Here is a 13,216-nt window from a genome sequence, read left to right as displayed (position 1 = left end):
TTATGTTCGACGTATGCTTGTTTTCTTTTGATTTGCGGTACATATGTTGCTGAGCACAAAAAATAGCATTCTGACTACTAAATTTAACAGGAGTGTAAAACGTTAGCAGTTAAATATCTACCAAGAACCTTGTTTCAGATTCTGAAAGAAGTAGGCTATTTTGCTATTATATTTGTCGGTGTCCTTAACTGTGACTGTAGAATTGTGCATGGTATATCCATGGACCCAAGGCTGCTTAAATGTTTCACAGTCCACAGAATTGTACCGTACTTGTATTTTCCCCCTATTAATGCAACACATCTGTAGCTAATGTCTGCTGCAGTGTTCCTAGTGGTGTATACTGTGCTTCAGGTTTTCAGAAAGAGATAGGAGAAGATTTAATGGTACAAGTAAACAAATGATTAGCGCATGAGAGAAAGTGTATGTGTGTAGATAGTAGAAGCCTGTTTTTCTGTAACAGGTTTGTGTTTAGTTGATTAAAAAATGTAGTCCCCCCCAAAAAAACCCCCCCATAAAATGAAAAATTGTAGTTGGGCTAACAGGACTAATTTATGGACAATTGTATGCATACATTTATAAAGGGCAGCTAAGCACGGGAACAGAAGTGTAGATTTCAGAGCAGGGGATGCCACCACCTTCGAGCTCTGTAATGGGAGCAGCATCCAGTTTAGAACATGGCTCCTTGAAATGTAGCGGAACCAGAGTAAAATCTGGCACACAAATTAAGCACTATAATTCTAATAGTCCAGTTCTTACACATATGCAGAACAATTTCCCCAGCTAACTGTGTGTGGTGTAGTGGTTAAGAGCTGTCATCACGTAATCTGGGTAACCGGGTTCGTGTCTCCGCTCCTCCACATGCAGCTGCTGGGTGACCTTGGGCCAGTCACAGTCTCTCAGCCTCACTCACCTCACAGAGTGTTTGTTGTGGGGGAGGAAGGGAAAGGAGAATGTTAGCCGCTTTGAGACTCCTTAAAGGGAGTGAAAGGCGGGATATCAAATCCAAACTCTTCTTCTTCTTCTTCTTTGTGCGTGTTGAAGTTGGAATTACTTGTACTGTATTCCTTGCAGCCCTTAAATTTGTCCAGGAATCTTTGTTGTTGTTTTTAAGCCTGTACAGTAATAGTAAGGAAACACACTGGTTGTGGGTAATACTGATTTTTAGATGCTTACCTGAAAACACTGCTGAGTTGAGAATACTCTTGACTGTTTGATGTGCTGTAAGAAGCGATTGTGACAACATAATATTACTTCCCACTAATTTAGTTAATGGGTGTTTGTGTCATAAATGGTCCTTGTCTTTTTAGTAGATGATATGGCATGTTCGTTCATAGAATCAAAAGGGGGAAAATCAATTACTGAGCTTAAATTTTAAATGGCTCCTTCCTTTGCTGATTGTGAAATAGCTGAATATCAGTCTGAAGCATTTATTTGAAACCAAGGGTGGCAAATCTATGTTAATTTTTCTGTCTCCTGTCTGTAACGAATGCTTCAGATGCTTAAGTATTTAGGGTTATGTGCTTTGTGAAATGTTGATTCCCTGTTATTCTGGAAATATGATTTCTTTACTTCAGAAATGGGGGGGGGGGCGGGGGGAGAATCAATTTATGACATCCAGAAAATTAAAGTAGCTTCATTTTGGTTGCTTAGGTTGTACTAAATAGATAGCAAAGAATAGCATGGTTTAAAGAGATAAATGTCAGGAGCATTTTCTAAAGTAGACATTCAGACTTTTGGATTAATGGGATAGAAGGTCAATAATTGCATGGATTTCACTAAGCTTGAAAAGAGATGGCATTCCTGTGGTGCTGCTGTGATTATTAAAACATTTTGAATTCATTGTAAAGATATTGTGCTTAGGTTCAATGTTCACTGCCACAGTGAAAGATATGACTCAGTAGGGTTGCCAATTTATACAGATTACAGAAAGGTATTTTAATCTTTTCCTATAAAATAAGTAAATATTCTCAATAGTTAGGCTATGCAAGAAGTTTTTTATAGGGTTTCATGTAATATTTTGTACTGACTCTATTTTAGAGATGTTGTACATTGCTTTGGGGTCCCAGTTGAGAGGAAGGATGATAAAAGAATAAAATTAATCTAATAAATGAGCCATAGAAGAAATGCTTCAGGATTATTTTAACCTCCATTTGTGTTCTGTGTGTCCCCTTGTATTATTCAGGGTCCTCCAGAGTTTCAGCAGAATCCCCCTGGACCTGTTCCTACCAACTTCAATCAAGCCCCAAGACTCTCCCTCCAGGATCAGTGGAGAGGACCACCACCGCCTCTGCCACCACCACCTCCACAGGATAGAGAGCCTTTCTTCATGGGAGGTAATGTCCTGTCTAGCATCAGAAGCGGCAGCTTGTTGTCTTAACTATAGGCATCCCCCCACTTATATGGGGGTTACGTTCTGGGCCCCCATGTGTAAAAGTGAAATTGGATAAAGTGGGGAGCACCCTCTAAGCACCCTTTAAACACCCTCTCTGCTGCTCTCTTCAATCCATATAGAAAATACTGTATTCCAAAAATAACCACAACTAGAATTGAAGCTCTGGCGCTGGCAGGAGGCTGGAAGACACACAGGAAAGCGGCTGCTACTGCTGCACTGCCCCCCACATCAGCTGATAGGCGGGGAGGCTGAGCAGCAGCAACAAATTCCCGCTGCTTATCCAATCTCTTTGGGGCATCCTCTGCCTTCACTAATGTCCTCTTCAGGCTCCAGAAAGAGTGTCCTCGGAAACCATGAGGAATCTCCAGGTTCCTCCTGCCATTTCTGGATTTGAATTGAATTATTTAATTATTTCCCATTGTCACACTTATACGCGGTCACTTTCCCATCTGTCACTTCTAGGCCATTGTTGAAGCTGGCAAATCCTCCTATATCTGGAGCTTGGGATTTAGCAATTAGGTACCACAGTATCACTTATCCGATTCTCTCATGTAAATTTTTAACATAGTCATGTTTACTGGCTTATACATTATTGTAATATATATGTAAGAAGAAAACTTCTAAGGTGTCAACTGAAAAAGTGGTGAAAACTTCCACAGACGCAACTTGGATTTCTCTTCCATTGTAACTCATTGTACAACCCTTAATTGTGTTAGTTGTTGCTGATGGCTGCTTTCAGTTAAGCAACAGGACTTCTTACTGAAACCGTCTTTTCCCTATTGACTTTCCATGAAGACATGAATAGTTCTGCTTGCAGGACTTACCTGGATTCTGTGGGTTGATTGGGGGGAGAGCGTTCCTCCTTCTTTTGGAGAAGGGTTTTGAACTACAGGGACCTAGTGGTCCTCTCTAACCCAGGTATCTACTCCAGGTATCTAAGGCTCTTAGAGAGTGATGAAAGAAGCAAAAGTATGTATCTCTCCCCGCCCCCTTTGTAACATATGTGCAGTCTAGAATATTTTGTGAGGAAAGGATCTTCGTTTAGTGGCAAATCACATGCTTTGAATGCAGAAGGTGGCACAGATCCAACAAAAAGGAACAGATAATGCTAAAGGAACCTCTTCATGTAATCCTGAGAAGCCATTGCCAGTCCCTGCAGACAATATTGGGTTAGTTGGACCCAATAATCTAACCTGGCTTTCCCCAACCCAGGTGCCTTCCATATGTTTTGGATTCAAGTTCCCACCATTCTTCTGTATGCTGTGCTGGCTGGGGCTGATAGGAGGTGTACTGGAAAACATATGGAGGGCGCTAGGTTGGGGAACACTGATTTAAACTAATATTGCAGCTTCCTGTGTGAGCGTTATCTGAAGCAGGGGTGTGAGGACTAGGAAGGCTGTTCAGTTTGCTCCATGGATAGATTGGTTTTATGACTACGTTTTGTTTCTGACAGAGCCAAGATTTCCCAGCCATCACTTGTTTGAGCAGCGGAGCCCTCCTCCTCCTCTACCGCCCCCACTCCTCAACAGCGCCCACCCCATTCCCAACCAAAACCCGCACCCTTTCAGTCAGCCTGGACCAGGTTTTAACCAGCAGGGGCAGCAGCACATGTTCCCCAGAGAGAGGATGGTGAGGCCAAACATTCAGCCGCAGGGTCCCGTGGGAGTCCTTCACTTCAACCAGCCCGGAGCAGCAAATGCACGACCTTTCCTCCCTCCCAGGCAGTCCTTCATGCAGGTGCCAGGCCAGCCGTTTTTGACAACTCTCACGCAGCCCAACATGCAGGTATGAAACGAAAGCAAGAGTTCCTAGGAATCTGCATTTAGAAATATTGTGACAGCTTTAACCTAAGTTCCCAAAAGTGCAATGCCTCCAAAGCTGCCCCAAAGTTGTTACTCTAGCACACTTTTCATACCACTTTGATCAGCAGGGCAGAACCTAGACCTGCCGTCCCCTAAGTGCTGCAAAAAGTATGGTAATTGTATTGATGAGTGCTTTGAAATTAATGTCCAGGGTTTTTTTTGCAGTATCCTTTTGCCCTCTTTTAGAGACTTTTAAAGCATGTAACAAACACATTTAGTTGACCCCCTCCTCTCTCTTGATCTTTTTAGCTGTGGGCCTAAGAATAAAGTGAGTTTGTGCAGGTGCTTACTTTTTTTCATCTTACCTATTCCTTAAGAGCCTCAAACCGTTTGTTGCTTATGCAGGGAAGTGTGGAAAGCTTTGAGAAGTTCTCCTGTGCACAGAGTTGAATGTTTAATGTTTGAATTGATGGTACAAAATATAGATGAAATTTAAATGTGCCTTTTTATTGCTGTGCCAAGCATGAAAACATATTTATCCCCCTGTGCCCAGTGCTAATTGAATTACAAGGTTTAGTGGCAACTTTGTATTGGCATAGTGCTTCAAAGTGAAGATATTAAACTGCTTTGATTTTTGCAAGGCTGTTCACAGCTAATGAGATTAGAAAAGTTTGTAATGCAACATTTTGTTCAATATTCTATGGTTTCCTAAATTGATTTATTCCAGAAGAAATAAGAAAATAATCTATTGTTTAAAAACAAGTTCCTGTACAGTGAATAGATTAAGCATGCATCTAGAAAACAGCCATATTAGCTCACCATAAAGGTTAGAGCACCCTCTGCTGGTACTATTGTTTTTCATTTGAGGATACTAATAAATACACAATGGCTGGTATCGTGCATTCCTTTCACTTATTAAGCTTTCTTTAAAGTTTAACCATTGTGCTTTAGTAATTGTAGGAAATGTTCAGACTCCAGTTAGACTTCTTCATTATTATTTTTTTAAAAGGAACAGCCGAAACATAATGTTTATGTGCAGTACAGCACTTTAATTTAGCCTAACTTAACTTTAGACTTGAATTGGGTGGTGGTGTGCTTATTAATAAAGGGCTTTTCTTTGCTGGTTATAGTAATTGTGATATACAGAGTGCTGGTTAAATCCTTTTAGCTACTTAGAGCTTGAATGTTTAGGAGCAGGCCGTTTTTGAGTTTGCAGCTCATGTGTGCTTTCCTTTAAAATGTGCAGGGTCCCTTGCACCCTCCTTTGCAGCCACAGCATCAGCAGCATCAGCAGCCGCCGCAACAGCACCATCCACAGCCGCATCAACAGCATCCGCAGTCACATCAGCAGCATCCGCAGTCACATCAGCAGCATCCACAAACAGCCCAGCAGCACCACCAGCAGCATCAACCACACCAGCAGCACCAGCCACACCAGCAGCAGCACCACCTCCTTGCAGTGCCCCCCCAGCCTCTGATTTCTGTTGCCCCATCCCAGTTTAGACCTCACATGCAGGCACAGCAGCAGCAGTCGAGCAGCAATCGGATGCAGTGTCAGCAACGACAAGGTCTGGTAAAGGCCAGGCATGTAAGTGACGTTTAAATACAGTACAGAAAACTCCCGTTTTGCGCATGTTCAAAGAACACACAACTGTGCATGTGCAAGCTGTTTTTTGGACCCTGAAGGGGGCGGGGCGGGCTTATGTGCACTCCACTGAAGTGTGTGATAACCTGGAATGCAAACCCCAGTTGTTGGCTGAAATAAAAAATAACAAAAACCCTAGTGGTTTTCTTAAAAAATGAGAAGGCTTGGGAAGTGTGTGTGTGTGTGTGTGTGTGTGTGTGTGTTTTGAGAGCGAATACAAGCCTCTTGAAGAGCTACCTGCAGGTCTGTAGATTAGATCCCCCTGTTGTATGGTGTGACACTATTAGTGTTGTGGCTTATCTCTTGCACGGCCTCTGTGACGCTCCCTCCGTGCTAAATTCGGCTGCCTTGGCATTATTATCATTTTATTATTATTATTATTCAATTTATATACCGCCCTATACCTGGAGGTCTCAGGGCGGTTCATAGAACAAAATCAGAATATAAAACCACAAAATATATAATCAAAATAAAAACAACAACCCATTAACCCCACCCCTTGCTTACTAAGTATTTGCTTAGTATCAAAAGAACACTCTTATTTGGACAGTGTCTTGAGATTGTTATCTTGAGCTTGAGAGGCCGAGTAATCCTACTACTATTGGGCTGTGCAAAGCAGCACAGAGGAAAAGAGATTTCCATGGGCAGCTTTCTCAATGCCATGTTAAGGGTTCTTTCTTTCTCCCCTTCCAAGGGAGCGCGATTTGAACATTCCAGTAGTGAGCAGCCCTACCTGTGTTACTGAGTGATACTTCTTTAGTACTAGCAGTGATAGCTAGAAAGCAGAAATAGCCCTACTGCCAATGCTTCAATGAAGTTAAGACACATGGGGGCAAAGTGAGAAAGGAAAGGGACAAGGATTGGCTTCCAAACTGCAGTGATGATGTTGAGCAGGTTAACTGGCAGTAGAGAGTGCAGCAAAGAAGTGATGACAGTTCAGGAGAGGCTTTGCCATGTAGTTTGCCTGCAAAGTTTTGAAAGAAAAGAAGGCAGGGATGTGTAGGACTGGCTCTGTGTGTGTGTGTGTGTGTGCGCGCGCGCGCGCGCACGCGCTTAGAAACATTATTTAAGGAAGGCTGTGTCTGGAGGTGAAGTTGGCCACATTTGTTCACTTCTAGTCACAAATCCTGCAGTTTTGTCAATCCATGGTTGACTTTTCCTTTTGCTGTGCTAAAGAATTTTCAAACCGCTTAGCACTGCTTTGTCCCTCTGTTTGTGTTCACCTGTGTTTCTTGAGGCCCTCTGCAGGGTTGATACCTTCTCTGCCACAGAAAATTCTGTGCTGGGGAAAAAGATAACACCTGACTAGTTGTTAGTTCTGTTGCTTTGTCTGCTCTTCCTTTGGAAGATTCCATTCCTCAAAGCTTATGCAAGGCTCTTAGTACCATTAGCATGGCAAAGGGGACTATAGACCTGCATTTGCTATAGAAATGACTGCACAAAGAAAGGTGATTCAGAATCTCCATATGTTATCAGTTAAGCTACAGCAGAATCTGCATGCTTAAAAACTCAGTGCTATCAGGGGGGTTTTAATGTTGATTTTTTTTTCAGAACACACCAACACAAAACATGGTGAAGCGTCCAAATCAGCAACTCCAGTCACCTGCTCCAAGGAACAGTAACTTGCGGGAATTGCCGATAGCACCTTTGCATGCAATCGAGGCTGCTAACAACCGAAGAACCTCAGCACCTGCTGCTCAAGTAAAACCCATTACCAGTACCATGCCTACTGCAAGGCCTGTTGCTAGTGTGAAGAACCAACAGGGAAGGACTGAGACAAAGCCTAGAGCAGTTATTCCAGTGGCACAACCTAAAGTGGAGATCAAATCTGAGCCAGAGGTAAGGCTCTGTTTATCTATGTAACATAGTTTTCTGCATCTATCCTAGTTTCCAGACAGGCACAGATGAGTAAACTGGAGAGATAGAAGAAACGCTTTTACCAGCACACACAATCCACTTATATGTTGGTGATTCCCTCATCTGCTGAAAAACATAAGGCACACCTGTTACTTATACTTACATCTGTTACAGCAAAAGTTTCTTATTGTAAGCCATGATCAGGAATTGGAGCTCACTGTCACCAGTCTTGAGAGTCAAGTGTGCACTTTACTGGAATGAGAAGATGGAGCCTAAAGGAGAAATCCATTCGGAATGGGGTATATAGGGAGCTCTTCCCGTCAGCCACCCAGATGTGGTCCACAGGTCATGGGTCAAACATCCCCGATGTTACCCTGTCTGTTGGCAAGATGCAGTGATAATATTAAATAATGAAATTCTGTTTTTGTGGAAACAAGAATTGCCTATATCTCTTGAATACCATTGAGTGATTTTGGAGAACCAAGTTACTGTGAAAGTCCCTAGGTGGAATCCACGATGAACTTGCTAGAAACTCAGTTGCATGTAACTCTAAGCCAAATCATATCTTAGCACAGAGCAATTGTGCAGGCTCCCTGAGAGAAGATTGTGACTGTGTTGCTCATCTGCTGGTTCTGCTGTGCTGGACCAGACTAAGTCATGCTTTAGCTTAGCAGGTTATATGAACCTAGGCTCATGGTTTAGCTGTCCCATACCAAGCACTGGCTGTAACCCACAGGACAAATCTTGGTTACAATTCATCGCTTGTGTGGAGAGAGCTAAACCATGAACCTGGGCTCATTAGACATGCTGAGCTCAATGCAGTAACAGTAAGAGGACCAGAGTGACCACAATCTCTGAGAGCCTGCACATTCAACTGTTCATGCTAAGCCATGGTTTGACTTAGCATAATGCGCAAACTGGGCTTTTATGGCTTTAAATGAGACACAGTGTCTTATTCTCAGTTACTCTCCTGTAGTATAGGCATAATACTGAGCCTACCTTGCGGGATTGTTGTAAAAATTACTGAGACAATGCTTTGAATATTCTAAAGAACTATATAGCTGCTAATTCCTGTTATTATCCCTTACAGATAGGCTCGAATGATGAATATCAATGGTTTGTCACTGTAAATGCTAACTACTGAATGCTGATGTTTTTTCTGATCGGTTGTTACAGAATATAGAGTAACTGCACTCAGTGAAATAGATCACGTTAGGTTGAATTGGCCCGTAAAACTTAGACTAAAGTACTTTACCCTGCGAGATGGAAAGCTTGCTAATTGCATTTTGGATGGATGGCTATTTTCAGTGTTCTCAGTTTTTTGTTTCAGATGCTCAAAGTCAGTGTGGTCTCGTGGGCAGAGAGTTAGATGTGGTACCCTTGGGTTCAGTGCCAACTCTGCCATGGAATCATGTAGCATCTTAATCTGAGTTAGAAATATGGTAAATGGGAATGGGGACCTATTTACTCACATTGTTAGGGGAACTCAGATATTAAGACGAGCCTAGCAAATTGAAAATAGTATGCAATTGTAACTTGATAGGATCCAGTTTCTCCTGCATACACTTTCAGCTGATGACTTTTTAAACACCTTACCTGCCAATTAAACATGAGCATTGCGTAAGAGAATCTTTATGAAAGCAATATGTGAGTGAAACTAGTTCAAGTAATGTTACATTGATTCCATGGTGCTTCCACTTTTTCACTGCTTCCAAGTGCTGGTGATCTAAGCTGCTGTGTGCTGAATGAGGTTTCCTCAAGATGTATACTAAATAAAGCATATCCGGTTGGTGCTTTAGGGGGTTAAACTATTGTAGTGTTTAATAAGAAGCAGTTCTTAGCCTATTATATTATCCTTTAACGTTTGTCCTGTTGAAACTTGCAAACTCAGGAGCAACACTTGGAAGCAGCTTTTCTTTTGATGTTCTTGATTTCCCTGTAGCTTCCTGTAAGAATGTGTTTTCTGCCAGAATTTTAGGCCCCTTAGAAAGGTTATTTGATGCACAAAGGGTATAATACTTTCAGAAAAGCTTAAGGCTGGAATATTAAAGGCATTCCTGATATACCATTAATATTCCAACACTGCATTTGGCAACATTTTAATTCTGAAGAGAGTGCACGAGTTCAAGGTCAGAGAGATTGACTTGTGCTGTTCATTATAACCAATTATTGTGTGACAAATGAGTTTCAGATCAGGCTGAAAATTCTGTAAGAAAAATCAATAGTTCTAATCAGGGCCTTTCAGGTCATTTACCACCCTACCTTTTGTTAGTTTGTCAGAAAAGAGCAAGATAAAACCCATGTGACAGTGGGCTGCCTCTGCATTGTTACAGCTTCCATTTGAAACAATATTTTGAGATCTTGAATTATATTAATAGTTTAATTGGTTTCAGCAACTTCTAAATGAGTTCCGATTTAGAAGGCTTCAGTTTCAGCATTCTGATTTTTTTTTTCATTAAGTAAAGTCCAAACTAGAGTCATGTATTTTTTGACTCTTCATAGGTTGCCTAGTAATAAACTTGCATTGGTAGCTATGTCATTTAAAAGCATTAGCACCATATTTCAGTTGATTTAAGATGCTCCTGGGAATGGATGCCATCAATGCACTCTCTTTTTTTAAAAGCAAAACCAAATTTGACAAAGCTGGATAGGAGTCACTGTCCCTATAACTTGTTTCCTTTGATCTTCTGTAGTTTCCTGATGAAGATGAAGAAACCAGACTCTACCGTTTGAAGATAGAAGAACAGAAACGCCTAAGAGAAGAGATCTTGAAACAAAAGGAGCTCAGGCGGCAACTTCAGGCTGGAGCTAGAAAAAGAGAGCTGCTTGAAAGGCTCGCACAGCAGCAGCAGTCTTCAACCCAACAACAGGAGGAAGAAACTTCACAGTTGCCCACCAATGGAAATCCATTGCTTCCCCTTCCTGGTGCACAGCCTCGCCAAAATGTGAAATGCAGGCTGATGGTTAAAAAGCAAGACCCAGTAGCTCCAACCCCCCCTGCTTTTCAGCCCAAGCCCCCAAATATTCCGCAGGCCGGAGATCATGCACAGTTTCAAGGACAGCAAATAAAAACAGTGAAGCAGCTAAGACAGACTAGGACAGTGCCCGAAAATGAGCTCCAGCTGCCATACAAAGGGTTGCAAACAAAGCCTCCTGCAGCCCACATGAACCCGTCCCCGATTGCTCGTGTGGCATCAGTACAAGGCCAGCCTCAGGAACTGAAGCCTGGGGTGAAAAGAACTGTCATGCAGCGGGCAAACAGTGGTAGTGGAGATGGGCCCCATGTCGGCACCAAAGTCAGGGTGATTAAATTGTCAGGAGGGGTAAGTTACCAGGCTTGTCTGTCTTTTGTTTTCTTGTGTTGTTTGTGGTCCCTGTCTGTCCTGTTGGTGTTATTTGCAAAGGCCCGAAGAAAATGGAGATTGATAAGCACAGGCTTGGGGGGGACGACAACCCACATTTCAAATATTCCTGTTAATTTTGAACTGTCACAGCTGTGTATAGCTATTTTAAATCATTTCCCCTAATATCATACATGTACGTTTCCCCATATTGTAATCTTGAATGGTCTTGCTGAACTGATCACCAAATGGATCAAGTGATCAGGGCAAGCACAAGTAGCATAAAGGAGGCAGACCACATGCTGGTGACTTAATAGAATGTTCTCATTTGATTTTGATCCAAATCAAAAACATTTGGTAACTAACCACAGCCAAAAAAGGGCAGTGAATGATGAACTGTACACTAACAATTTGTGGTTTTGGCCAGAAGATCTTCCCTCCTTTGTTCCTTTGATAGAAGCCTATGTATGGGCTGTTGCTCTCTACTTAGTTGTGCTTAGGTCACTATCTGATTACTAGGTAACAGAATGCCAGACCTTAGGAAAAGGGACAATAAATTGAGGAATAATTTCCATTTGGGAAAGTAGCAAATATGTAAAGTCCCCCTTTAGGCCAGGAAATAGTGAGTTATAAACTGCGGTTTATGCAGCATTTTTCAGGAATAAAGCGTAAGAGCTGTGTATACCTCTTCTAGAAAGAAAATAAGAAACTTTGTTGAAGGACTTTGAAATGTGAGAAATGAGGAAATGGATTTAAGTTGAAGGGAAGTTATGTGTATGTTTAACCATATTCTCTCCCCTCACCCTTCCTCCCTGTCTCCTAATGACAAGAATAGCAAAGTTTGTGTGCCTTGTTTTTCAAGTAGCAGAGAACTAGTTCACAATAAAATTACATTCAGGCTTCTGCCCTGACTCAGATTTTGTTGGTATTGCAATACACAGGATAGTAGCCAGGAAAGCTTTCGCTTTGGAGTTCTCCACCCTCCCCATGTAGGTTATTCTGTCCTGTTTTGTGCGTCAGCAAACAACCTCAGCACAGGGTGCATATAAATGGTACTCCGATAGAAGTGGGCAGAAAGGACTTGATAAAGACTAAGTAGAACTTAGCTAAGGGTTTATTTTGTTTATGTGTGTATCACATGCTGAACAGAAAAAATGAGACTCTGTAGTGCAGTCCTTTTCATAGCAAACATGACTTCTCGTCCACTCGCAGGCAGGATATGCCAAACAGCCTACTGGCCAAAACAAGTTATCTGCTCCTAATGCAGAAATATTCTTTGGGATATATTTGAGGCATTATTTAGTTCTGAGCCTTTAGTAAAAGTTCATCCAGTTTCGTGGAGTTGGACACCATTGGAAATAACTTAAGGAGTGAGCTGAAATTAGTTTAGTTTGTTTCATGCAGTGGTGGTGTTTTTCTTCCAGAAAAATAATTAGCTCTGTTTCCCACCTTTTTTAACCACTATGGTTAAATTGTTAGGATTCAGACTGAAATAGTTCAGAGTGCAGAGAAGTTGTTTTAAGATGTTCCTTACAGCTTAGTTGTAAGATCAGTTCAGCAGGGGAGTAAGAAGCCCCGAGAGGCTGTAGAATTTCCTTGGAGATTGTCCTGTAAAGGCTGGACAGGCATTTGAGGGACGGTTTATGTATGGAGGTTGAAATACAAAGAAGCTTTGTGCACAGGAGAGGCATCTGCCTGAAAGCAGTGCTTTCTTCGGAATGTTTTGCCGCAACATCTCCCACTGCTAAAGAGGCAAGTTGCTTTTTAAATTGCAGATTGGCATGCCTCCTTGGCAGTGTGAGATGCTGTGGCAAGAACTTCAAAGAGGGCTCCAGCTGAGTGTGCATGGTCCTAGCCTTCACGTGCATAGAGCTGCTTTGGATTGAGGCCAATGTATCCTGCCTTAAAGTATCAGATGGGAATCTCTTCCAGCTCAGATTATAGTGATCCTTTGAGGAATCACTTTCGTTTACAAGATTTTGACAGGCTTATATGCTTTATCAATAGTAATAGCTAAGCAATCTTAATTCCAACTGGTAAAAACTAAAGGATTGTTGAAATCATATATACCAGCGCAAGAAGTCTCCACAACAAAGTGTTGCAGTTATTCAGTGTAGCAGATATATGCAATCTTTTTTCCACCACTTGCCTGGTCGCCATAGGCAAGTAGAAATTTGAC

General features: G+C 42.0%; 1 protein-coding gene across 4 annotated transcripts in view; it reads left to right on the top strand.

Moving 5' to 3' along the window:
- The window catches only part of RBM33 (RNA binding motif protein 33), a 97,539-nt gene that overhangs the window by 40,913 nt on the left and 43,410 nt on the right, over nucleotides 1-13,216 (top strand). For all 4 annotated transcript variants that reach the window (XM_083406116.1, XM_083406114.1, XM_083406115.1 and 1 more), the window contains exons 11-15: nucleotides 2,183-2,333; nucleotides 3,846-4,177; nucleotides 5,441-5,782; nucleotides 7,391-7,678; nucleotides 10,390-11,019. In XM_083406116.1, coding sequence (XP_083262242.1) covers nucleotides 2,183-2,333; nucleotides 3,846-4,177; nucleotides 5,441-5,782; nucleotides 7,391-7,678; nucleotides 10,390-11,019 — 1,743 coding nt within the window. The remainder of the gene's footprint in view (nucleotides 1-2,182; nucleotides 2,334-3,845; nucleotides 4,178-5,440; nucleotides 5,783-7,390; nucleotides 7,679-10,389; nucleotides 11,020-13,216) is intronic.

The sequence above is a fragment of the Podarcis tiliguerta genome (assembly GCF_965153285.1).
Source record: "Podarcis tiliguerta genome assembly, chromosome: 12".
Lineage (NCBI taxonomy): Eukaryota > Metazoa > Chordata > Lepidosauria > Squamata > Lacertidae > Podarcis > Podarcis tiliguerta.
Note: the sequence above shows the minus strand (reverse complement) of the source record. Positions and strands in the feature narration are given on the sequence as shown.